At 47.6% G+C, this 24,434-nt stretch overlaps 2 protein-coding genes across 6 annotated transcripts in view; one reads left to right on the top strand and one right to left on the bottom strand.

Annotated features, from left to right (window-relative positions):
- KIAA0319L (KIAA0319 like) overlaps window positions 1-7,981 on the bottom strand; it is a 95,062-nt gene extending 87,081 nt beyond the window's left edge. Inside the window, exons 1-3 of one of the 2 annotated variants that reach the window (XM_074217511.1) lie at window positions 7,692-7,754; window positions 5,410-5,511; window positions 4,644-4,813 (exon numbers count right to left, since the gene is read on the bottom strand). In XM_074217511.1, the coding sequence (XP_074073612.1) occupies window positions 4,644-4,785 (142 nt within the window). In that variant the 5' untranslated portion in view covers window positions 4,786-4,813; window positions 5,410-5,511; window positions 7,692-7,754. Of the gene's footprint in view, window positions 1-4,643; window positions 4,814-5,409; window positions 5,512-7,691 lie in introns of both variants that reach the window. The other variant, XM_074217512.1, reaches the window with a different exon arrangement.
- The window catches only part of NCDN (neurochondrin), a 40,528-nt gene extending 22,760 nt beyond the window's left edge, over window positions 1-17,768 (top strand). Inside the window, exons 1-8 of one of the 4 annotated variants that reach the window (XM_074217514.1) lie at window positions 8,041-8,479; window positions 8,785-8,854; window positions 9,927-10,067; window positions 11,173-12,141; window positions 14,220-14,461; window positions 14,762-14,986; window positions 15,407-15,549; window positions 17,295-17,768. In XM_074217514.1, the coding sequence (XP_074073615.1) occupies window positions 9,945-10,067; window positions 11,173-12,141; window positions 14,220-14,461; window positions 14,762-14,986; window positions 15,407-15,549; window positions 17,295-17,731 (2,139 nt within the window). In that variant the 5' untranslated portion in view covers window positions 8,041-8,479; window positions 8,785-8,854; window positions 9,927-9,944 and the 3' untranslated portion in view covers window positions 17,732-17,768. Of the gene's footprint in view, window positions 1-8,040; window positions 8,855-9,926; window positions 10,068-11,172; window positions 12,142-14,219; window positions 14,462-14,761; window positions 14,987-15,406; window positions 15,550-17,294 lie in introns of those variants that run through there. The other 3 variants (XM_074217513.1, XM_074217515.1, XM_074217516.1) reach the window with 3 other exon arrangements.
- The last annotated feature ends 6,666 nt before the right edge of the window (window positions 17,769-24,434 follow it).

Here is a 24,434-nt window from a genome sequence, read left to right on the forward strand (position 1 = left end):
CCTTAAGAAAAGGTACCAGGGAAAGTTCAGAGTTGACTAGCAATGAAAACTGCTGAATGGTTGCCATCTCTTTGTTGGCTTTCCAAAACAGTACAAAATTTGAATCACCACTACAAAGAAGGGAAAAATGTCAACAGTACAGCCTTCAACCAGACCAAATGTTTTTAAAGAGCTGAGCTAAAGTCTCGAACTCCATACCTTGTTTTAGTACTACTTCAGTTGAGCATCTCTAATATGAAATACTGTCTTGAAAGCACTTTATAAACTTTTCAATATGTTCTAATATCAGCTATGGTCCTGAACAAGTATTCTAGAAGAGGTAGTTACCTCTCTAAGGAAAAATGAGATAAATGCCAGGTAGATCTCCTAATAGTTACAAGAAGACCTCTTGTTGTCTTAAAAAATCACTGGTCTTTAGACTTGGGTTCTCATTCTGATACTGACTCCTTGAAGGACCTTGAAATTCAAAGTTAGAAGTTATCTAATACAATTAAGACCAGAAGAAGCATTCCTTCTGCACATTTCCTAAAAGTTATTATCTATTTATCCATACCTAGTCAAAATGGTTGCCTAAACAGGATCACCCCAACTCCCAAATATCTACTCCTGCAAAATCCTGAAGTTCCCTTCAGAATGAAATTCAATAAGAAACTGTACTGAAGTTAGCCGAAAGTTCATGGCAATAAGAAAGGGAGTCAATAAGCAAAATCATGACCAACATCTTTCCAGTGCAAACAGACAGGTCATGTGTAACCTGCAAGTCTTCGTGTCTGAAGCAAGCAAGAGTAGAAGGTTCCCCTGAGAAAATTCCAGGGTACTCAGTAACTCTAGGAAGAAGACCTTGGAAGTAAAGTAGTGCAAAGGCAGAAGATGCCTGCAGAACTCATTACAGGACAGTCTAGATTCAGAGACTCTAAGGTCCCACATATTCCTTCCGCAGATATCAGAGGGCACTATGAAGATCTAACACTCTGAAATTCAATAATTCAAGGGAGGTTCAACCCTGGGATGTGGAAGTCAGTATAAGAATCCAGGAAACCCAAAACAAAACCAAGTTTGGTCAACCACCCGACCCAAAAGCTTAGTACCATAGCATGGCCTGGCATAAAACTCTGAGTCAGGAAACAAATATGGAGAGGGGAATAAATGAAAAACACCAACCAGTGTCAAAAATTATTGCAAATCTAATATTTCCCAAAAAGAAGGAACAAGTAACTCTGTAGTAACTGCAGAGACTCAAAGAAAAAAAAAAGAGAATTTTCTGTCTCCTTTTCTTAAAAAAAAAAATGAATTTCTATAAGGCTTATGTGAAGATCTGGAAGAAATAAGGCCAGAGGAAAAAAAAAATTAAGTCCCTGAGGAAAGAATTGAAAGATTATATAACTTTAGAAGAGAAAGTGGCAAATCTTACTCAGGAAATATTAGAATACAGCAAACTGAAGTCAATGATTATGACATAGGACAGCAAGAAATATTGCAACAGGGGCAGCTTGGTGGCGTAGTGGATAAAGCACCAGCCCTGGAGTCAGGAGTACCTGGGTTCAAATCCGGTCTCAGACACTTAATAATTACTTAGCTGTGTGGCCTTGGGCAAGCCACTTAACCCCATTTGCCTTGCAAAAACCTTAAAAAAAATATTGGAACAAAACCAAAAGATTAAAAAAATAAAATATAAGACACATGATAACAAAAACAACCAACTTGGGAAACTGATCAAAGAAAGATGATTGGACTTGATAAAAAAAACCCGATTTAAAAAAAGTCTCAACATTTTAAGAAAAAGTTACACGGGGGCATCTAGGTGGCAAAGTGGAAAGAGCACCAAACCCTGAAGTCAGAAGGACCTGAGTTCAAATCTAACCTCAGACATGTAATAATTACCTAGCTGTATGACCTTGGACAAGTCACTTAACTCCATTGTCTTGCAAAAAAAAGAAAAAGAAAGAAAAAGTTACAAAGATTCATTAGACCTAGACAGCAAAGTAAAGAAGGAATCCACTGATCCCAAAGGAAAAGTCTGAAGAATGCCATAGTCAAAATTCTGAGAAGTTACATCAAAGAAAAAATATCGCAAACTTTCAGAAAGTAGTTCAAATACCAAGGAACTACCTTTAGGATCACACAACACCTGGCAACTTCTACTCTAATTGGGAGATTTTGAAATACAGTATTCCAAGAGGTAGAGAAAAAAAAACCATTATTCTGCAAAGTTGAATATAATCCTTCATGGAGAAAAAAAATGGATCCTTAATGGAACAGACAACTTCCAAGCACTTCTTATAAAAAGACCAGAGCTAAGTAAGGATTGTGAAATATAAATATGAGAGTCTATCAAAACCTAGAAAGGAAATGATAAAAAAAATTATTTCAGAAAATCCAGGATAGTATGAACTGATATAAAGGGAAGTGATCAAAACAAGGAAAATAATTTATACCAGGACAAGAACACTGAAAAGAAAAACGACTTTGAAAAACTTAAGAACTCTGATCAACGCAATGACCAACACATATCTCCAGAGAACCTATGAAGAAGACTGTTACCCAATCTCCTGACAGAAGGTTGATGGACACATGGTGTAGAGACATGTATCTTTGAACAATGTCAGTTATGTGGATTCATTTTTGTAAAGCTTTATTTGTAAAAAAGGTTCCCCTCACCCTTCTAATTTTTAATAAGGGGCACAGGTGTGTCAGTGGGAGGGGTAACCAATAGTAATGCCCCCCAAAAGTCCATTATGACATTTTAAAAAGTGCATTATCTTGTGACCCAAAGGCATTACTACAAGAACTATACCCCAAAGGCACTGTGCTAAGCATTTTACAAATATGATCTCATTTGATACTCACAACAACCCTGGGAGAGAGGTGCTGTTAATATCCTCACTTTACAGATGAAGAAACTAAGACAGCAGAAGTTAAGTTATCTGCCCAGGATCATCATCTAATAAGTGTTTGAGGTGGAATTTGAATTCACATCTTCCTGACTTCTGGTCCAGTACATACTGTGTCAACTCAAGGCCTCATAAATTTATATAACCCTTTAATATTAGCAAAATGTTTTACCTATTAATCTAATTTGATCCTCAAAGTACAGTCATATGTCAAATGCTAAGACTATGAGATATGGAAAAAAGTTGCTTTTACTTCTTAGCACACCATCTATTTTGAAGTATCTTTGACAATATAAAATCTATTATAGTTTAATGAAATAAGATTCTCTTTTCTGTTGAATCATTACTCATTTAAATATTCTCACTTAAAATGCTAGCCTGTAAATAGTCAGCTATCCCAGCAAAGTATCAACTGGGGGAAAATTTCTTTAGGTCAGGTTTATGTCACCTAGAATCTCTTCCCCTAAATTACGCAAGCATCAACAAACAGAATAACAAGCAAGGTTATTGTTATGAAAATTGTTAAATATGGTTAATTATTTGTTTTTTAATATCATCATAATCACCATCATTTCCTTTAAAAATACAACAGAAACATCTACAATTGTTGTGTTAAAAATAGATGCCAACTGTTGTAGATTATTATATTAAAACCCCAGAACTGGTCTCCAACTATAAAAGGCCAAATTTGGGTTAGTAGAGAGGGCAGAATTTTCCTAAGCTAAAATTCCTTTCTCAATTTCTACATTTCATCGTCCCAGCAGAACACTGTCCAATAAAATAAACAGCAGAAAGAAAAGAACAGCATTTTCCTCTGAAACTAAGCCTTTTCAGTATTGTTTGCAAGGAGGAAATTCTCAACTGGTGAAATGATATTCAGGAAGTAGGCATATCTTATGAAACCTTTAGGAAGGTACCCTTTCTATACAAAAAAACAAAGGATATATTGCTCTAGTGATCTGGATTTCAAAGTCCTTCATAAATCCAGCCCTTTTACCTTTCCAGTCCTCTTTACTCCCCTCCATATACCACTGACCTCCTTGTCCTTCCTTGCACAAGATATTCCATCTACCTATTCTTAAGTTTTTATTTGACACTCTCTCACTCCTTACCTCCTCCCTCAGCCTGAAAACTCCCTCTCCACTGTCTAGTTTCCCTGGCCTCCTTGAAAGTCTTAGCTAAAGTCTTATATTCTATAAGAAGCCTTTTGTAATCCACCTTAATCTCCGTGTTTTCCCTCTGACACCATCCCTAATTTATCCTGTTGGTCAAAGCTTTTTCAGATTTTTCTGCCCCATTATACTCCTTGGAAATAGGGAATAATTGGCTTTTTGCCTTCCTTTGTGTCTCATACATTTAGTACATAGTAGATTTTTAATAAATGCTAACTGACTGATTGACCAAGAAGAAAACTGTTTGGTAACCATCTTAAAATAATGTCAATTTACCTAATTTGACAAGAATTAAATTTGTTTCTTACACAAACAAAAACTAAATTAACAACCCTTAGGTTCAGGCTACTTTTCCTATTAACAAGCAAACCGCTTTTCTTTTCACTCTCCAACTCAGCCATCCTTTAAAACAAATCTAAGGGGCAGTAAGGTGGCCTCAGACACTTAATAGCTGTGTGACACTGGGCAAGTCACTTAACCCCCCTGCCTCTAACAAAAGAAAATACAATGGCTCTCAGAATTCATAAATGAAAACTATTCATTTTATTATCATGAAACCACTAGGATTATTAGTTCATACCTGTTGATGAACACAAAGCACTGAGACAAAGACATGCATAAAACAGATGCGAGATTTTCAACCACTTTGCAGGTCTTTGCCAACAACTGCCTGATAACTTGCAGGAACCAATATCCAAATGAACTTTCAGCTTCTTCTCCATGGTCTTTATGACAGGGAGAACTAGGACTCTGGAAAGACACAAGGAAGAGAAATTATCTGCCAAGTAATTAGTAATTTGCTTCTTAGAAAAGTGAACTAGAAAAAGAACAGATTTGGAAAAGAAGAATTCCAGGCTTTCCTTTTTTCCTCCTCTGCCAATAAATTTTTAAAAATTTTATAGCTTTTTGAGCTTTATAACATATCTTGTAATTACCAGGATAACAACACAGCAAGGGATATGAAGTAGAGCCATTATAATAGGTAGGCATTTCACACCTAGTTACTTTCTAGTTACTGTCTAATAGTAAATCAGCACCTTTGTCCTTTTCCTTTCATGAACCACCCTCCACCCACACATCTTCCTTACATCTTTGTATTCATTACTTTAAAAAAAGAAAACATCCTAGTAATATTCTGAGGCTTTAATGAGTTCTGAAGAAGCATTCAAAATCTATTCCAAATGTGCAGCTGTCAACCCAGCCTGGCAAGCAGCACAGGTTGGCAAACCCAAACATCACTAAGCTTAGCAAATGTGCTAAGCGCACAGGGAGACTGTCATCACTTTGCTATCTATGATGGCTAGTACCAGTGAAGAAAGATTCAGGATGCTACAGAACTAACTTACAGCCAACCCAAGGCAGGTTTTCACCAAGCACCAGGCATCTTGAGATATCAGACTCTGTCATTCAATGCTTTGCTCCCAATGAGTTCCCAAATGAGATCGTGGCTAAGGATGGTAAGGGAAAAAATCAGGGGGATGATACTTGAGAATTCTGAAACTATACCAGATAAGAATAACTTATCTGGCCCACCAAATATAATGGAAAAACCACAGAAAACACCATGACCAAACAACCAACCTAGAATGTTTGGGGTTTCTTTTTTTTTTAATTTTATTTATTTAAGGCAATGGGGTTAAGTGACTCGCCCAAGGTCAAACAGCTAAGCAATTATTAAGTGTCTGAGGCTGGATTTGAAATCAGGTCCTCCTGACTCCAGGGCTGTTGGCCCACCCACTGTGCCACCTAGCTGCCCCACGTTTGGGGGTTTCTATGTAACTCATCATTCAATCTCCTACAGAAAGCCTATCCAGATTCCTCCCCCCATTTCTATGGTTTGACCCACAATAAATTACTTTGTAGATAATTTGCATTTAACTTTCTACACAGATGCTATCCCCCCCAATTAGAATATAAGGTCTCTTTGATAGCAGGGATTGTTTACTTTTGTCCTTAGAACTTTTGAGCCCAACATAACTTGCCACAAGCTAGGTATCTAATAAATGCTTCTTACTTTATTGAATTGAATTACCTACACAGGCTCATCAAAAAAAATTCTTCCCTTAGTGCTGTGGGTGACTCAACCCTATCAACAATACCTTGAGAGGTAGGCGAATGTGGGCATTGTGAAAATGAATAATCTTCAAAGCAAAAAAGCAGAAGTAATTAATACCACCAGGTTGACAGGGGTGGTTAAAGGCTCGACATTTTGCACAATGAAACTAAGAGGCACAGAAACTAATTATACTTAAAACACCAAATAAGACCTTCCTGTAAAATCTACAACTGAGCCAAAAAGCAGAAATTGTTACTAAGGTCCAGGCCGGAACTTTCTGATCAATAGAAGAAACCATAATGCAGGCCACTGGGGCACGAAAGAATAGTTATTAGAAGAATTCAAGGTGTAAAATCCTGGGGAGGAAAGATACTCCTCCACACAGTGGAAGCCAGAAAAGCTTACAATACTTCAGGCACTTGGGGCATTACAGTACACCCAAAATAAAAGCACTCTGTTGCAGCAGCTGTTGGGAAGGAGCAGGGGGTAATGTTTACTTAATACTTCAGGTTGAAGGAGAATGTATCATAGTTCAGTCTGTCAACTTCATACGTGGAACTCCATTTATGTACTCAGTGATAAGATATGTTTGAAGGGTAAAGAATGCCTGAAACAGTCTATTCAGCTGGGATTAGTAATCAGGAATAAAACCATCAGAACAAGCCAACAAACAAACAAAAAAAATCAAACCCACCACCAATGCACAGCACAAAGATATTTGAGAAAGTAACAGAACAGACTGTCATGAATAGTTTTGCTTATATTTGCACACATTGTTTTCCAAATAGCTTGAAAAATGAACAGATTGTTCTGGGAGGTCGTATTCCAATTTGCTCCTTAGTTGCTAGTCTCCTAATCACAGAAGGAAGAGTAGGAAAAAAATCAGCTAATGCTTTACACAAATTTTAACATGTTTAACTTAGCACAGGCTTCCTAGTGGATAAGAAAGTTCAGGGAGATGCTACAAAAAAAAGGAGAAAGATTCCTTTTTTCCTTTCCTATTTGAAACGAGGCCTCTTCTACTTCTGCGACTCAACTACGATTTTTCCTATTCTCACATATATGTAGGCAGCATGGGATGGTTTGTTTTGTGTTGATTAGGCAATCTTCAAAACTCTGCATGACGTAGCTTTGTGAGGACCACCAATCTTCCCTACATTACCCCCCCCCATGCTGTAAAATAACGGTGAAAGCTGAGTAGCACCTTTCTCCCTCGCGATCATTTAAAGCCTTGAAAGGAACCCCAAGCATCATCGGGCGTCGCCACCGGCCGCAGGGGGAGGCTGTGGCGGAAGGAAGCAGCCCGGATGCGGGCCGCCTCTTCTGCCCCGGCACGGCTCTGCAGAGCCGGACACCACGAGCCCTCAGTACTTGGGTCCCTGTGGGGCGGTGGGCACGGCCATGCCCGGCAGAGTCGAGTGAGGGGCGCGTCGGGGGCTCGCGGAGGCGCCGGGAGGGCAAAGCCCAAAATCAAGCCGGCCCTGGCCTCCCCGAGCTTCCATTCCAGGCGGACGGGCCGGCCTGGGCTGGCAGGCCCGGCGGTGGGGCGGACCCTTCTCCCCCTGCACCTACCCGGGGCTCAGGGCTGGGCGGCGGGTCCTCGTCGGGTTTCGGCCTCCTCCTCCTCCTCCGGCTCCATAGGGGAGGCGGGAGCTGAGCCGCGGAAGCAGCCTGGCCCGGGCTGGCTCTGGGGGCAGGCGGCCCCGAGGGAGCGGCGAGGGCCGGGTCCCCTTCCCCGTCTCCGCTCGCTCCGGCCCTCGGCCCCCCAAGACCGGACGCCGAGCCCTCGATTCGGTTCCCGGGGGCTGGGGCCTTCCGCCTCGGCCTCCCCGGGCGGGCAGCGACCACCGGATATGGCCTGGGCCGCCACCCGGAAGTAATCCTCCTTCTGCCGCCACTCCCCCCTCGCCCGGAAGGGCAACTTGAATACCAGGTCCATGATGGAGGAGGGGCTAGGATGAGGGGGGGAGGGGGCAAAGAGGCAGAGACCCCCCCCCCCGCCCCAGGAGGGAGCGAAACGGTGCCGGGGAGAAGGAAAGGGGGCTCCCAACTGTTTTTCTCTCGGGTTTCTGAGAAAGCTGCAGCCACGGCTTCCCCTTGTAACAACCGTCGAGAGCAAAAGGGAGCCATGCCCACAAGCAAAATGGCGGGAGCGGGGGCGTCCCCTACTGCTCAACGCCCTGAATAGCCATTGGTCGGCTGCGGGAGTGACTCGGCCGCTAATTGGCCAAGAGGTATGCGGGGGTGGGGGTGGAGCTGCCGCAGCAGGAACCCGGAGTGTGCAACACGGTGTGAGCACCAGTGGAGGCTCTGACTGCATCTCGCCTGGGGACGTCTTCTCTGTTCGCGGCCCCACCCGGGTGAGCACAGCCCCCCAACCCCCCTCGCCTGGGGCCTTCCTCGGCACCCTTGGAAGGGACCTCTCCGAGCGGTCGCTGGCTTGTGTCGTGACATCCCCGGGGGCTCATATCGCGACATCACCGCTTCATGTCGTGACATCGCCGTGCCCCGGTCGTGATAGCATCTCGTCGCATTCCCGTCCTCCTTTCTTTCCGCCTTTTCTTTTTTTTTTTGTCATGCCATCTTTGGGGATTACCCCTTGTCGTGATCTTGCTGTGACCTCGCCGTGCCTTCCTTCGTGACATCACCTCGGGTCATCGTGAAGTGTGGCTTCATCATGCTGCCCTGTCGTGACTTCATCCGTGTCGTGTTGTGACCCGGCTGCGGCGAGACAGGTGGCGACCGCCGGGACACCCCATCCCCGACGGCCCCCGCCCCCTTTCTCTCCTTACCCCCCCCCAGCAGCCCATCTTCGATTATCCACTTTGCAGATCATCTTTTTTTTTTCTTTTTTGGGTGGGGGTGGGGGTGGCAGGACAGTTTGCGACCCTTCCCCGGCTTCCCCTCCCTCCACCCTCCTGCCAGCTCCTGCTCGATGACACCTGCATCCGCAAGCTGACTGGCGTGGGAAGGCAGAGGAGGTGAACCTTAATGGTTAATCCTGCTGTTGCTCACTTGCTAGCAGGATTGGGGGGGGGGGGATGGGGAAGGGAAGCCCAGAGCTGCGGGGCTGGGGGCTTGGGGACCTAGCCGGCCCTCATCTGCCTCTTCCCTCCCAGCCATTGTTGGGGCTGAATGCAAATTGGGAGGCTTTTATGGCTTCCCCTGCTCCAGAGTCCAACCTTGGAGGCTGCGGGGAGATGGGAAAGGGACTGGAGGACTCTCCTTTTTGGTTTCTTCATAAACAGCTGCTCCTTTCTCCTTATGCATGTATAACTGAGCATCAGCTATGTTTCCATCCTCTTAATGTTTTGTCCTCGCCACTCCTTCCCATATCCCCCCTCCTCCCCACCCTACTCCTTTCCCCTCCATGTTGGCCTCTGGGGGCATATCTGAGGCATATATATTGGGAGGGGGGGATGTCTTGAGCTTCTCTACTCCAGAGGTTCCCCTGCCAAACCATGAGCAGATGGAAAGGAGAGAGGCAGTACAAAAAGGATTGCTGAGCTTTGGGGCAAAACGCTTGATTCTTCTTCCCAGCTTCTTCCTCCCCTTACCCCTTTTTTTGTAGGTGACCTTGGGCCAGGGACTTAACCTCCCATCACTGTTTGCTCCCTTTCTGTCATCTTTTACTTCATTTCCTAGAGAGGTGCCCCCATACATGATATGAGGTTCAGCCTTGGAAACCCTCCCCTCCTCTTCTTCCAATCCTCTACCCCATCCGGTGCTCTTTGTGTTAATCCCTCCCTCCTCACCCCCCCCCCCTTCCCCTGGTGGAGCATTGCTCAGTCCCTCTTGTGTTCACAGTTGGGCAAGGCGGGCACCATGGCGTCCGATTGTGAGCCGGCTCTGAGCCAGGCTGAGAGTCGCAACCCCACCCTGGAGCGCTACCTGGGGGCACTTCGAGATGCCAAGAACGACAGTGAGCAGTTTGCTGCCCTGCTGCTGGTAAGAACCTGAGAGAGGGCAGGGGACTGTGGGATCTTGCTGAACAAGGGGGCATGCCAACCTCAGGTGATGGGGCTAAGGACCAGGAGATCTAGGAAGGGGACCCTAGAATCCATTGAGGATGATGTACTGGAAGCCCTTGACTGGAATTAGGCTGGCAAAGAGGATATCAGGATGCAGGAGAAGGGCTGGAGGGGAAGGGAGCCGGGAACCACAGGAAGATGTTGGAGACCCTCACTCTGTGTGTCCCAGGCAGATGGGGGCTGACTCACAGGGTGCCATCAGCAGGGAGTAACTCTGTGTTTTACTCACAAACTTGGGAAATCTTCCCCTACTCTGGTGGCAAGAAAATGGGGGTCCTTGGGGAAAGCTGGGGAGGGGTTCTCCAGATTCACCTCCAGAAGGCTAGGGAGGGGTTGGGCTCAGTTAGCGGAGGGCGGCGTGGGGACAGGAGAGCAGCAGCCTGCAGTGCTGGGAAGGGCGGTTGGTGTGTGGGGTGAGGGAAGGAGGGGGGAGCAGCCAGCGCTTGTTTGCCATGGCAACTGAGAGAAGGATGGGAGTCAAGGGCTCCCACTGCAGCAGAGGAGGTGTTTAGGTGAAGTGTGAGGGGAAATGTTTTGACAGGCAGATCATGGAGACATAGGAGCCATACCCCCCCCCACCCCCCAATGGTGGGGATAGATGAGATGGCTTTTCAAAGGAAATATCTTGGGAAGCATGGAGGGAGGGTCTTCTCAATGGTGAATGCTAGACCTTTTCAACTCTGATTGTTGGCATCAAGATTAGATGACAGAAAGTCCTTTCAAATCAGGGAAAATGCTGGAGGTGGCTAGCAAGTGGGGCTGGACACTTCCCCTCCCTCCCTCCCCTCTTGTAGCAGTGTATCTTCTATTGCATAAGAAGAGTCTCATGGAGAAAACGACCCTACTCCCTGTCCCTCACCTCCAGACTGGGGAGGTATTAGATGACCTCTTGGGATGCCCAGCCTTATTTAAGCAGTCTGCCATGCTCCTGATCCTGGGGCCCCAAAGGGTCCTGGATGGAAGAGGGGAATGGGTAGCCATCCCCAACATTTATTCTCCTCCTACCTGACCCTCTGCCACAGGTAACCAAGGCAGTCAAAGCCGGTGATATTGATGCAAAAACCCGACGGAGGATCTTCGATGCCGTAGGCTTCACTTTCCCCAACCGGCTTCTCACCTCTAAGGAAGCCCCCGATGGCTGCCCTGACCACGTCCTTCGAGCTCTGGGAGTGGCCCTGCTGGCCTGCTTCTGCAGTGATCCCGAGCTGGCGGCCCACCCCCAGGTCCTCAACAAGATTCCTATCCTGAGCGCCATCCTCACCACTCGTGGTGACCCCGATGATGCAGCCCGCCGCTCTATGATTGATGACACCTACCAGTGTCTCACTGCTGTGGCCGGCACTCCCCGAGGACCCCGACACCTCATTGCTGGGGGCACCGTGTCTGCCCTGTGCCAGGCTTACCTGGGGCATGGCTACGGCTTTGACCAGGCCCTGGCCCTCCTGGTGGGATTGTTGGCAGCTGCTGAGACCCAGTGTTGGAAGGAGGCAGAGCCTGAGCTGCTGGCTGTGCTCCGGGGCCTGAGTGAGGATTTCCAGAAGGCCGAGGATGCCAGCAAGTTTGAGCTCTGCCAGCTGCTGCCCCTGTTTCTGCCCCCGACGACCGTGCCCACCGAGTGCCTCCGAGACCTGCAGGCTGGGCTGGCGCGGATCCTGGGCAGCAAGCTGAGCTCCTGGCAGCGCAACCCAGCCCTCAAGTTGGCGGCCCGTCTAGCACATGCCTGTGGATCTGAGTGGATCCCGGCTGGTGGCTCTGGGAGCAAGTTCTTGGCCCTGTTGGTGAACCTGGCCTGTGTGGAGGTGCGGCTCGGCCTCGAGGAGCCCGGAGCAGAATTGAAGGAGGACGTGGTGACTGCCTGCTATGCTCTGATGGAGCTGGGCATCCAGGAGTGTACCCGTGTCGAGCAGCCACTGCTGAAAGAGCCCCAGAAGGTGCAGCTCGTGAGCATCATGAAGGAAGCCATTGGAGCCGTCATTCACTACCTGCAGCAGGTAAAGGGGCCAAGGCCCCTAGAGATAGTGGGAGAGGAGCTGGCTTCTGATCTTGGGGAGCCTCCATTAAGAGAGGGTGGTTCGCAGGCATTTACAGATGGTTTATGCTCCCAAATTAATCTGTGTTCATTATTTCCTTTGAATGGACATGAATGTCCTTTGTGTAATAGGTAGTATGAATCTTATTTCCCCATTTGACAGATGAGGAGTCTGAGGTACAGTAAAGTGAAGTGATTTACCCAAGATAGTAAGTGGCAGATCCTGAATGAAAACCTGGGTCTTCTAATACTCAATCAATGCTCTTTGTACTACATCTTCACCACCTCTCCACCACCACCACACCCCACTTCCCTAAAAGACCCCTCAATACACATCAGCATGCAAGTGAGGGCAAACCTGTCACTTCGGAAAACACCCTCTTCTCTAGAGGACCTGGCCCAGAGCCAAGCAGTTCTAGAGTGGAACAGTCTAGCGCCTCTCTCCAAATGTTAGCAAGGTTTAGTGGCATCTCTTTGCTCTCACCCCAGCCCAACTCCCAGTAGGGGCAGCAAAGAGCTCCTTGCCACAAACTGATGACCAGCATGCCTTCTCTCTTCACCTTTTATCAGACAGATTCTGACAGTGCTAGTGGGGAAGGGTTTATGCCAAGCTCCATCCTGTCATACCCTTCCCTCCCCTTCTCCCCATTCAACCCATTCCCTTTAATTCAGCACTTTTAACAAAATTTTAACAATTTTAACAGTCATCCAGGAAACAAATAAAACAAAAAATCTTCCTCAGATCCTTAGTCTTTACTGAGCATAGTCAATCAAAGAGAATGCTTTTATTCCTTGCCTCCTCCAAGCCATCCTGAATTTTCCCCACCTCTTCTTCTGGTTCACTTTTCCAACTGTTAGGGGGCATTAACTATTCAATTTCCAAACCCCATGATTTATTCTCTCTAGTTCTCTTTGTCTATCAATCTCTCTCTCTCTCTCTCTCTCTCTCTCTCTCTCTCTTTCCTGGACTCTTGATTTTATTGTAATAAAAGTTCTAGTGAGTAATTCCCTATACTATTGTAGATAAGTATGCACTTTAAGAGAATTTCTTAGAGATACTGAGATTGAGGAAGTGACTTGCCCAGATCATCCAGTCTCTTTGAATCAGGTAGGATAGGAAGCCAAATTTTCCTTACCTGGAACCCAGTTCTCCACTCCACCATACTTGTTTTTAAAGTCCATTCTGTTAACATCCTCCACTTCAGATAGCCATTCAACAGTAGTTGGACACGCAGGTGGTTTTCTTTGCCATACAAATGTCTTCGTACAAAAAAATCCTTCTTTTAAAAACTTGATGTTTTGGGGATAGAAGCCCAGCAAAGGAAACATGAACTTAGAGGTATGACTGACTTTGTAGCTATTCTTGCATCAATGTTAACATGTTTTTTGAACACCTTCTGTGTTCCTAGTGATACAAAGGCAAAAAGTGAAAAAGTCACTGTTTTGGGGCAACTTACCATTGACTAGAAGAGGTAGTAATGAGATAGAGAGCTAGACAAAGTGTTTGAGGGGAATTGGGGGGGGGGGGTCCAGTGAGCAAAGGGATCAGGGAAGCTTTCATTGGGAGGGCCACCAGAGTGGAAACTCGGAAGAAGAGGAAGGGTTTCAACAGACTGAGGTGTGGATGAGGCATCGTGCTCCTGAAACAGAGAATGCATGGAGCAGGGTGTCCAATGAATAAAGGTGGAAAATGAAGATCAGAGACTGACCCAAGTCTGGAATGCAACAAGCCAAGTTCTCTTTAACTGTTGCCCTCAGGGAGGCTCAAGAGGGGATTTTTATACTTGAGTTGGAGGTTAGACTAGAAACCTCTGAAGTTTCCAGAAGACTGATGTGGCGAAATCTCTTGTGAGTCAGACTAGCTTACGTTCAGCTATTCTCAGAACATCCAGCAGAGGGAATATGTTGTTTTGTACCCGAGCCTTGGGGGTGGATGGCTTATTGTTCTTGGCATCCCCAGGGATGGTTGGGGGTGGGTTCCAGGAGAGATGGGGGATGGAGAAGGAAGGTCCTGTCTCATTTTGGATCTTGGGGGAGCAGGTGGGGCCAGAGAAGCAGAAGGAGCCATTTGTGTTTGCCTCGGTGAGAATCTTGGGTGCCTGGCTGGCAGAAGAGACTTCATCCCTTCGGAAGGAGATCTGCCAGCTGCTGCCCTTTCTTGTTCGATATGCCAAGAGCCTCTATGAGGAGGCTGAGGAGGCTGGCGATCTCTCACAACAGGTGGCAAACCTAGCCATTTCTCCTACTCCTCCAGGACCATCCTGGCCTGGGGATGCCCTCCGGTGAGTCATTGAGTGAACGAATGAATGAATAATGTGGTTAAAAATCCCCAAGGTATAGAGAGAGAGCTGGGGTTCCTTGCTTCTTTGGGGTTGATCAATTCTCAGTAGTTTCACTTTAAACTTTATATCTACTAACCCCATCCTTTTCTGAGGCTTCCATCCACAGGCTCCCTGGTCAAGGGTGACCCAATGTTGACTTTGCCCATGAGTGGAGCAGCCACTCTGGCTAGGGGGTCCCTAGGACAGGATTCTTTGGGCTCTCCTGTCTCTAATCTGCTCATGTCTTGTGTCTTTCTCCAGGCTCCTCCTGCCCGGCTGGTGCCACCTGACTGCAGAAGATGGTCCCCGGGAGATACTCATCAAGGAGGGGGCCCCCTCGCTGCTTTGCCAGTACTTCCTGCAGCAGTGGGAGCTCACATCTCCTGGCCATGACACCTCGGTGCTGCCTGACAGTGTGGAGATTGGCCTACAGACCTGCTGCCACATTTTCCTCAACCTCGTGGTCACTGCCCCTGGACTGATCAAGTGAGGAGATGGGGAGGGATTGGGCCATGCAGTGGTATAGCTGTTGGAGAGGAGATGGGGGGATGGGAAGGGTAAACCAGAGGCTTGCTACCCCCTGGCCTTTCTTTGGGATTGTCCTTGACTCAAATTTGCATTAGTCAAACCCTTTTCATAGTTCTACCCACTGGACCTCCTCCCCCAGCCTCAGTCCTCTTGCCCCCTCCTTTCATTAGGTGTCCCCCAGCTGTAAGAGAACTGCAGGACTCTCCTGCCATGTCCTCCTAGGCCCACTGCCTGAGTTATTTCTGTTCCCGGGTGGGCTCTGTGTATGACTTCTTCAAAGCCCAGCCCAGTTGAGCTGGATCAGGGCCCAAATAAGGCTGCACCAGAACCTGGTTGGACCCTACTGATTCTGCCTTCTGGCCCCCTCCCTCAATATAGGCGGGACGCCTGCTTCACGTCCCTCATGAACACTCTAATGACTTCCCTGCCGTCACTGGTTCAACAGAAGGGGAGGCTGCTCCTGGCGGCCAACGTGGCTACTCTGGGATTGCTTATGGCTCGACTCCTCAGTACTTCTCCAGGTAAGACCCTTGAGGTGGAGCCGGGTCAGAGACACCCAATCCTGGGACCCACTTGCTGTTCCTGATGGAGCAAATCATTGTGCTGAGAAAAAAGAAAGTGCATGGGGGCTGGTTCTCTTTTCTAGAGTACTTTGAGCTAGACACTAAGGTTCTCTGGAAGACTACAATATTTTCCAAAACTGTTTGGCCAAGGTGACTCTGCTTGGAAGCAGGAATAGGGATAAGATGAAGGTTGTCTGTAACCTTAGGGATCTGGAGCTTTCTGCAGCAGAGCCTCCTCTAAGTCGGAAATTGTGAACTCTCACCCTGAGAGTTGGTATTGCCTCTGAGCTTCTTTTCTAGCAAAACTGCCACCTGCTCTCTGTTCCTCAATCCCTTTACTATAAGCTTTACTCTTCAAAGAGTCTGGCTGAGGCCCAGCTCTCAGGTCCTGGCCCACCCCACCCAGGCTGGAGCTCCCACTCTGACTGTGGGTGTCTGCTGGGTCCCCTTTGTCCCCAACTGTTCCCTGTGCCCCATCTGTTGGGTTGGATGAGATCAGCAGACATCCATCCAGGAACAGGGTGTAATGTTCTTTGTTCCCTGACTTTAAATACTGAGTCCGAAATTCAGTGTTTGAAAGGGAACCCTTAAAAAGGAGATCTAATTCAACTGGGAAAAAAAAGGGACATCCCATTACCAGTTCCTTGGGGTCAAAGGAGGCATACCCAGTTGCTGGGAGAATAACTGCCTCCCCTTCCCTTGGGAGAAGCTGTTCTAAGGTGAATCTAGCCCACAGGAGACATATGCATTCACAGTCCCTGGCTAATGGAATATGCTTATGACCAGATCAGGCATATTCTATGTCAAGTGAGTGTACTAACAGGTTTGGGGTTCTCCTGCTCTTCCCTCCTCCTGCCTACAGGCTAGACCACCCCTTATCCACCTCTGCTGATATGCTGTGTGTCTGTGGGGGAGGGAGGTGCAGTCTTGCTGAGGAGGATAGTACCAGGCCACTCACATGTCGCTCCCTCTGCAGTCCAAGGGGTCAGAGTACGAGCAACCTCCTCCCTTCCATAAGCTGTTGAATTGAGACAGGCTGGCCCCTCTGGTTGGGAGGGATCTCCAGGACCTTCCCCCATTCTCCTGGTCCCTCCACTCCTCTTACAAAGCTGACTTTCATTCCTAACAATTCACATTCATTGAGCGCTTTTGCTTACATTGTCATTGGTCTTTCTAACAGCCTTCCTGGGTAGCTAGTACCATTATCAGTAGCCCATTTTCCAGATGATGAAGCTTGTGTTTTAAGTGATTTAACCACTTAGAGGTAAGAAGTGGTTGTCCTGAGGGCTCTTGAAGCCAGATCTCCTGGCTCTTTCTACTGGACCAAGTGTAAAATTTATCAGGTAGAAACCATGATAGGACGGGGCACTGGAGGTTCAGCTTTGACTTTGTGTCCCCAGGCCCCAGTAAATGCAAGTGTGGGATTGGCTAATTCTATCCCATGCTGAGCCTTAGGGTCTTTATCTGTAAACTGGGCATCCTGATATAAACACTGCTTACCCTCCCTGCCCCCCAATATTTGGTAAACTTTATGGTGCTAGGTCAGTATTCTGGCCGAAGGTGAATAGTGCCAGAAAGTTGTTTCTAACCTCCCTTGCTCCTGCTGTCCCTCCAATGAGGTAGAATTGAGACAGAATTCAGATTTGGAGGGCTGCCTCTGCCCTGCCTGAAACTCTCCCCTCCACCCTGTGCTTGTGTTGCAGCTCTCCAGGGGACCCCTGCCTCCCGTGGCTTCTTTGCAGCTGCCATCCTTGTCCTGTCTCAGTCCCATGTGGCCAGAGCCAGCCCTGGCGCCGAGCAGGCCACCCTGGCCCTGGCCCCCGACTACGAGGGGGTGTGGGCTGACCTGCAGGAGCTGTGGTTCCTGGGCATGCAGGCCTTCACAGGCTGTGTGCCTCTGCTCCCCTGGCTGGCCCCGGCTGCCCTGCGTTCTCGCTGGCCTCAGGAGCTCCTGCAGCTCTTGGGCAGCGTCTCCCCAACCTCAGTCAAACCGGAGATGGTGGCTGCCTACCAGGGAGTTTTGGTGGAGCTAGCCCGAGCCAACCGCCTCTGCCGGGAGGCCATGCGGCTGCAGGCCGGGGAGGAGACTGCCAGCCACTACCGCATGGCTGCCCTGGAGCAGTGCCTCTCTGAGCCCTGAGGGAGGCGCTCCCCTGCCACTCCCTCCTGGCCCCTGCCTGGCCACCAGGGAGGGAGGGAGGGAGGGAGGGAGGGAGGGAGGAGGTACCTTCCCCAAACCCCCAAGCCCCCCAGCTTTCTGGCTTTTCTGTACCCAGCCAGGCCTAGGGCCGGAGCATGGAGCCGGACCCCTGGCGAAAAGAGCTACCACCTCCTCCCCCTGGGGTGGGGAAGGGCTGCAGACAGCAGTGTTGTGACTTGTGGAGGACTCAGGAGCCTTCTTCCCATCAGCCACAGCTTTGAAATCAGTGTTTGTGTCCTTGAGCAGGATGGTGCAGGTAGAGTTCCCCCAGGCCCACAGTATGGGCTGCTTTTTCCCCAGGAGGTAGGAGGACAGAGGAGGTGAGAAGGGACAGGCAGGCAGGCAGGGGTTGTCTGGGCTTCAGTCTCTGCCGGTGGGCCCTGCCGGCCAGGGCATGGGCTTTCCTTCCTGTGACCCTCTGGGATTGAGATGGGATTAATTCTCCCTGACCTTGCTAGGAAGAGAAGAATGTTCTCTCCAAATGAGATCCCCCTCTTGGGGACCCAGGGGTCTGTGGGCTCTAGTTCTGATGGTGGGTGATGTTGGGGGAAGATGATTTATTTTTTCTTCCTGCACCAAATTTGGATGTCTCCCCTTCTAGCCCCTGCCTGCCTCCCCCCTCCTGCCCTCTGGCCCTGCCCTGCTGGAGCTAGGAGTGAGGGGACAGTTCCCTGGATCCGCATGTCTCCCTCCCTTTCCCTAGTGACTGACTTTCCATTGTTGTGTTGGTGCCTGGCTTCAGCTCCCTGTCCTTTCCAACAACTGACTCCTCTGCATGGAAACTTTAGCAGCCTTCAGCCCCAACAGGCGCTGCCTGTCCCACAGGCATGGGGAGGGGGCCCCTTGCCCCATTCACCTCATGTTCTGTAAATGTGCCAAGCTCAAATTGTATACCTGTGGACATTCAATAAACTGTTATTGGTGACAATGTTGTGCTGTCCGTCTGCTGATTGACATCCACCCCTGAGAAGTCACCGATCTCCCCCATAGGTGGTGGAATGAGATGCAACTGGAACTCCCTGACTTCCACCACTTTAATAGGCTTAAGGCCACCCTCAAACACCACCACTTTCACAGTGGTCTTCTGAGCCAAGACTGCACAAGACCCATTGTTCAGGCTCCCCCCTCCCCTCCCAGTGCTAGAGTTGTCATGAGGGTGGAGAGGTGCTGAAATGTAAGGGTCTTTCTCACTGTCAGGATTTCCACATCCCCAGATGTGCTTTCCCTATCTTCTCCCCAGCCTTAGTCCGAGGACAAAGACTGCTATTTACTGCCTTGGGTCGTAGACCCCAGAAAAAACAACCAGCCTGGGAACTTAGGTCTAGGGCAGAAAAGCAGAAGGCAAGTTCACTCTTCTTGCTAAGAAGTTCTATTCCAACTTCTAGGTCAGTCCTAGGGTCCGGCCAGGTATTCCACAGGGGGGCCTAGACCAAAGTCGAGCTGTTGTTGTGAGAAGCGTCCACCAGGGGTCACTATGAGATCTCTAGTTTTCCATCTCCAGTCCTCTTTTCCCCACCCTGCCACACAGTAGCTTGCCCATCTCTTGGGCCCACCCTTGAGGATTCACCTGGACACAGGAAGAGCAAATGTCAGGGAGACAGGGGGACTAGAAGTCCAGCTGGGCTTTCAACTTAACCAGAAAGGCCAAAATGCTGTTTGGGATTCTGGCAATGGACAGAGTTGGCATGCATCCTCACTGAATGTCTACAAGTCAGTGTGGCTGTAACGTGTGTGTATGCCAACTGAGCACATGTGTGGTTCCTCTGTGCCCCAGGAAGGGAAGGCTCCCCAGCTCAGGGGACTTCCTCTGGGTGGGCCTCATCATTCTCTCAGCCTGGATTTCCTCATCTGGCACCTAAATCATAAGGACAAAATGAGACTATTTACAGACCTTAAAGTGTCTACAGTATTCATTCATCCAGGACTTTGTCTTGACTTCCTATGGTGTGGCTGTCTCCAGAGAGGAGCCAAAGATCCACTGGGGAAACAAGAAGCGTTGATATAGAACCAGAAGCCTTGAGTTTGAATCCTAGTTCTGCCACATAGTAGCTGTGATGTGACCTAAGTCACTTAAGCTTTCTGGGCCTTCATCTCTTTGGGAAAGAAGAGGATTGAACTCATCAGGGTAAATAATAGTGGAAAAAAGCTGGATTTTTGAGAGAACCCAGGTTCAAATTCCACCAAGGCTACTTGTTACAAGACATTTCTCATCTCTCCTTAAGATTTCTCAAGTATAAAAGGAAGACTTTTCTAAGTCCTTTCATCTCTAAGGACTCTCCCAAGTTTGGAAAACACATAACCCTAAGGCCAACCTAGTGCTAAATGGTGACAGGGAGGAGTCCAGGAAGAAGTTTGTGATGGGAGGAAGTGCAGAAACCTAGGGGTGATCTAACTTTAGTGGGAAGTGGGGTTACATTGTAAATGGCTTTGAATGCCAGACTGAATTTGAGCTTTATTTAACAAGCAACAGTATCCTCCCTTTCATCTTTCCCCTATTTATCCCTCTGGGCAGCTAGGTGGCACAATGGATAGAGCACTGGTCTTACAGTTAGGAGGTTGGGAGTGCTAATCTGGCCTCAAAACACTAGCTATTTGGACAAGTCATTTAACCCCAATTGACTCATATTCAGGGCCATTTCCTGTCATCCTGATTCACACAGCCCCCCACCCCCCACTCAAATCCAATTCATGTGCTTGTCATGACATCACCTCCTTGATATCATGGTCTTCTTTGAGAATGCAGAATAAAAACAACATCAATTTATCCCTCTATAGAATTGCCAGTTTTACAGAAGGAAGGAAAACCTTTCTTTCCCCAACTTAACCCCTACCAAGGGCTCTGTAGGAGCAGCTAAAGAAGATTGAATATGTGTGTGTGTAGAACCCAGTGGGAGCTGGAGCAGAACTGTCTCACCCAATGGGCCTCCCTGTGGCTTCTGGAGCTCAGACACTGGCCCTGTTTCTGGAGTCTGCCTTGATTGCTCCAGAAGAATGATAAGGCAGGTCTTAGAAAATTGGCACAGGAGACATAGGTCAAGTGCCCTTTCATCCTCAGAGGGAACCTTTCCTACATAGTTGACTGAGAGTTCACCAGGTTAGGATATGGTCTATCTGGACTACCTCCCAGCTTATAAGGATGGTGCCATTCAATGGAAAGAACACTAGATTTGAAATCAAACAACCTAAGTTCAAATTCTGCCTTTATGTATTACAAATTTATGGCTTTGAGTAAATCCCTAAACCCTTCATGTCCTCAGTTTCCTCATCTGTAAAAGGAATGAGTTTTACTAATTGGTCTCTGAGTGAGTCCTTTGATCCTACGAGGAGGCACAGTGGATAGATTGCTAGACCTGGAGTCAATTTGGCCTCACACACTTACCCAATGGGTAATCCTGGACAAGTCACTTAATTCTTTTTACTTCATATTCCTCATCTGTCAAATGAGTTGGAAAAGGAAATGGCAAACCACTCCAGTAGCTTTGAGGAACCATATTGAAAACTGACTTTAAACAAAAGGATCCTGAGAGAGGCACTTGTTCCTGATCTCCGCCAGGGGGCCTTCTGTGTCAACCCACACCAAGCCACTGGACTGTCAACCTCATTCCCTCCCTCTCTCTACTTTGAGCTGTAGTTGAGCTCCCTGGATTGAGAGACACAATGACAGAACCAGCCGCCTCTAGATAAAGTCAGGGCAGAGCAGGCATCCCTCTCTGATTTTCATCTTCAACAAGTACTTACTGAGGACCCAGTATTATGTGCCCCAGACTGTGGCAGACACCAGAGAGATGAAGCCAAAAAGGACAAAACATCTCAGATAAGTCTACAAGTCCACAAACTCTTAGGAAATCTCTGCTCTGCATATCATAGTACAACACCTTCCTCTCCCCATGGATAGACAGAAGAGTTTGTCAGGGACACTCTGGGCTTGAGAAGAGGGATGGGAAAGGAGAAAGGGAAGGAAGGGGAGGGGAGGGGAGGGGAGGGGAGGGATCACAGGCTGGGATCGTGGATGGAAATACTGCCTCTCTTCAGAACCTGATTTCTCCTTCCCAGGAAGTTTCAGGGTTCTGCTGTTCCCCTCAAGAAAGATCCCTAAAGGAAAAAGAGAATGTGGCCAAGTAATGAGGACAATGGACCTGGATTCAGGTAGACTTGGTTCAAACCCAGACACAGCTACTTAACCTGGTTGAGTCACTGGCTGCTTTAGTTTTCTCATCTGGGAAATACAACAGGGGATGGAATCAATGACCCCAACTTGAAATCCATGATCTCATTACTACATGAAAACTTCCCTTTTGGCTCATCCTCTACCCCCTATATCAACCCTTTCCCAAGCTACATGTTCAACTGATCTTGGGCTGGGTATCTCTTGGGTAATCATTTAGAACAGAGAATCCTAGATTTGGAGAGTTATGAAAGATGAAGGAAGAGTGAAGTAGCGAATGCAACAAGGGATGAATGTAGATGCAGGCCCACTTTGGAGGCAGCTAAATGACTCAGTGGAAAAAGAGCTGAGCCTGGAGGCAGGAAGATGTAAGTTAAAATCTTGCCTGAGACACTAGCTGTGGATTCAATGGAGAGAGAGAATTGGCAGTATCTATGCCAAGAAAACCCTCTATGGGGTCAATGAACAACAAAGATGGAGATATATCAACATACACCCCTGCATACTCCCCATTATATGCAGGCATTATCTCTGCCTATTAAAGCTGTGAGACATACTCATTGAAGACCAGACTGAGAAGATTAAAGATGTCTCCTGGGATGTTGGGGATCCATTTATGATGATGATGTTTGTCTTTCATTTTTGTTTTGTTTTGTTTTGTTTTGCAAAGCAATGGGGTTAAGTGACTTGCCCAAGGTCACACAGATAAGTGATTATTAGATGTCTGAGGCTGGATTTGAACTCAGTTACTCCTGACTCCAGGGCTGGTGCTCTATCCACTGTGCCACCTAGCCGCCCTGGTCTTTCATTTTCAAAGAAGACCATGACATCAGGGAGGTGATGCCATGACAAGCAAGTGAATTGGATTTGATTGAAGGGAGTGCTGTCCTAAGTCACCAGTCTCAGTATCTCCTCCAAAGCCATTTCAGTTTGGTGGCCAGATATGAATCAGGAGGACTGGCTATAGCCCTGGATTTGAGGAAATCAGGGTTAAGTGACTTGCCCAAGGTCACATAACTGGGAGGTATCTGGGACTAGATTTGAACTAAGATCCTCCTTCAGGCTGGAGCTCTACCCACTGTACCATTTAGAGACTCTGGCTAGTCACCTCTTTGTGCTGATCACATAATAAAGAGGGTTAGTTGTGGAGTTTGCTTTTGCCCTTTCCCTTTAAAAACCAACAACAATAAACCTGTAGAATTAAAAACAAAACAAAACTCCCCAGTGAGAATGTGACTGCTGCCCAGGGCGTGCCTATTACACTTATAACCCCAAGTGATGAACACTAACACAACTTCACAGAAACACAATATGCTCCCACTGCCATTCCTCACCCACAGACATACAGGATTGCTCAGGACTGCCATTTCTGATCTATAGATTTCTCCCAGGGGTATAAGAAAAAAGAGAGCTTTTTTTTCCCCTTCAACCCCCATCATTTCAGTTTGCTGTTGAGACTACAAACTCATAAATAATAGCTTTGGGCTACCTTGGGTTTGCCTTGGGAGAACCCAATTTACTTAGGGCTAATTCCTAGCAGACTATGAAATAGTAAGTGATTAATAAATGCTTGTGTCATTCTTCCCTTCCTAGCTTCTGCCAGCCCCACCCTGCCCTAAATCCCAAGGGAAATCTGAAAGGGGCGTCCTTCCTGACAAGCAAAGAGAAACTATTAGGTGTAGGGTGAGCAAAGGCCATGGAGAAAGGGTGGTACAACCCTTATGGCTGGGGCAGACTCCCTTGAACATAATGGATATTTAATAAATGCTTGCTGGGTTGCAGTGGTTCTTAGCCTTTTTTTCTTTTTCTTTCTCTTTCAGGCCCTTCTTTTCTCTTCTCTTCCTTCTTCCCTTCTTCTTGCCTTTCCCCTTCTGTTTCCCCTCCTTTCTTCTTTAGTTTCTTCCTTGTCTCTTTCTCCTCCCTCTTTCTTCCTAATTAACCACCTTGCTTCTCTCCCTTCTCTTATTTCCTTCTTTCTCCATCCCTCCCTTCTCCTTCCCTCATCTTTTCCCCTCTTCTGCTGCCTTCCCTCACTCTTCTCTCTTTCCCTCTCCTCCTTTCTTCTCTTTGTTCTCTTTCATTGTAGATTTCCATGTTCTCTTGCTTCTTCTTCGGTGATTTCTTTTTCTCTCTTGACCCCATGGTTTTCGGTGCTTTCCTGTTCGAGGGGAGAGGTATGTGTCTAAGAGACAAAGGATTAGACTGGGAGGAGGGAGTGGAGAGAAGGTGCAGGACCGAGAAAGGTGTAATGGGAAAGATGAGAATAATCCTGAAACTATCCCACAGATACACAATATTATATATAGCCTTTGAGTTATAGCCATACATACAATCACACAGCCACAGCCACAATACAGCCACATGTGCACACAAGCATACCCAACACATGTATGCACACATGTATATGTAACGTGCCTATATTTCTAGACAGGTCAGGCTTCCATACAGTCAGGGATACAAAGTTCCCACACCCACAGT

This window comes from Macrotis lagotis, chromosome 1, assembly GCF_037893015.1.
Source record: "Macrotis lagotis isolate mMagLag1 chromosome 1, bilby.v1.9.chrom.fasta, whole genome shotgun sequence".
NCBI classification, from domain to species: Eukaryota; Metazoa; Chordata; class Mammalia; order Peramelemorphia; family Peramelidae; genus Macrotis; species Macrotis lagotis.